The sequence below is a fragment of the Penaeus monodon genome, chromosome 27 (genome assembly GCF_015228065.2).
Source record: "Penaeus monodon isolate SGIC_2016 chromosome 27, NSTDA_Pmon_1, whole genome shotgun sequence".
In the NCBI taxonomy this organism is placed as follows: domain Eukaryota; kingdom Metazoa; phylum Arthropoda; class Malacostraca; order Decapoda; family Penaeidae; genus Penaeus; species Penaeus monodon.
In genome coordinates, this window is record NC_051412.1 from 38,056,418 (window position 1) to 38,056,930 (window position 513).

Here is a 513-nt window from a genome sequence, read left to right on the forward strand (position 1 = left end):
CATACGACAGACGCCGCTGTACAACAGGCGTGGGCGGTGCGTGCGGAGAAGCGGGGCTTACCTGTATGTCATGCAGCGGCGGGGAGGAGGCGTCCATGAGGGAACTGCCGCCGGGGGAAGGGCGGCTCGCGTAGTTGGTCTGGTACTGCGGCGACGTCGGCGAGCGCTCGCTCCAGCCGCTCTGGAGGTCCGTCGACGACACGAGCGGCACCTGAGGGGGAGAGGGAGGAGGGTGTCAGGAGGAACGTGCAGGCCAGAAGGGTCAGATATGTGAGGTAGTGTCGCAGGAGTGAGCTCTCTTGCTTCCTTCCGATCACCATCTCGGGTGATCGGAGGAGGCGGCACCACGACGGCGCGGCCGGGCCTTACCTGCGTCTGCGTGGTGAGCGGCTCGTACGTCTGCGCCTCGGGAGGGGAGCGGAGGGTAGTCGTGGCCACGGTGAGGGGCGACGTGGCGCTGCTCAGGGGCGGGGACACGGGGAGCGGCGACGGGGAGGGCACTGGCACCGTGTA

At 68.4% G+C, this 513-nt stretch overlaps 1 protein-coding gene across 1 annotated transcript in view; it reads right to left on the reverse strand.

The window, feature by feature from the left end:
- LOC119590842 (transcriptional regulator ovo-like) overlaps positions 1-513 on the reverse strand; it is a gene marked incomplete in the record, with an annotated part of 26,993 nt that overhangs the window by 2,619 nt on the left and 23,861 nt on the right. Inside the window, 2 exon segments of the mRNA XM_037939599.1 lie at positions 62-211; positions 370-513. Of these exon segments, the coding sequence (XP_037795527.1) occupies positions 62-211; positions 370-513 (294 nt within the window).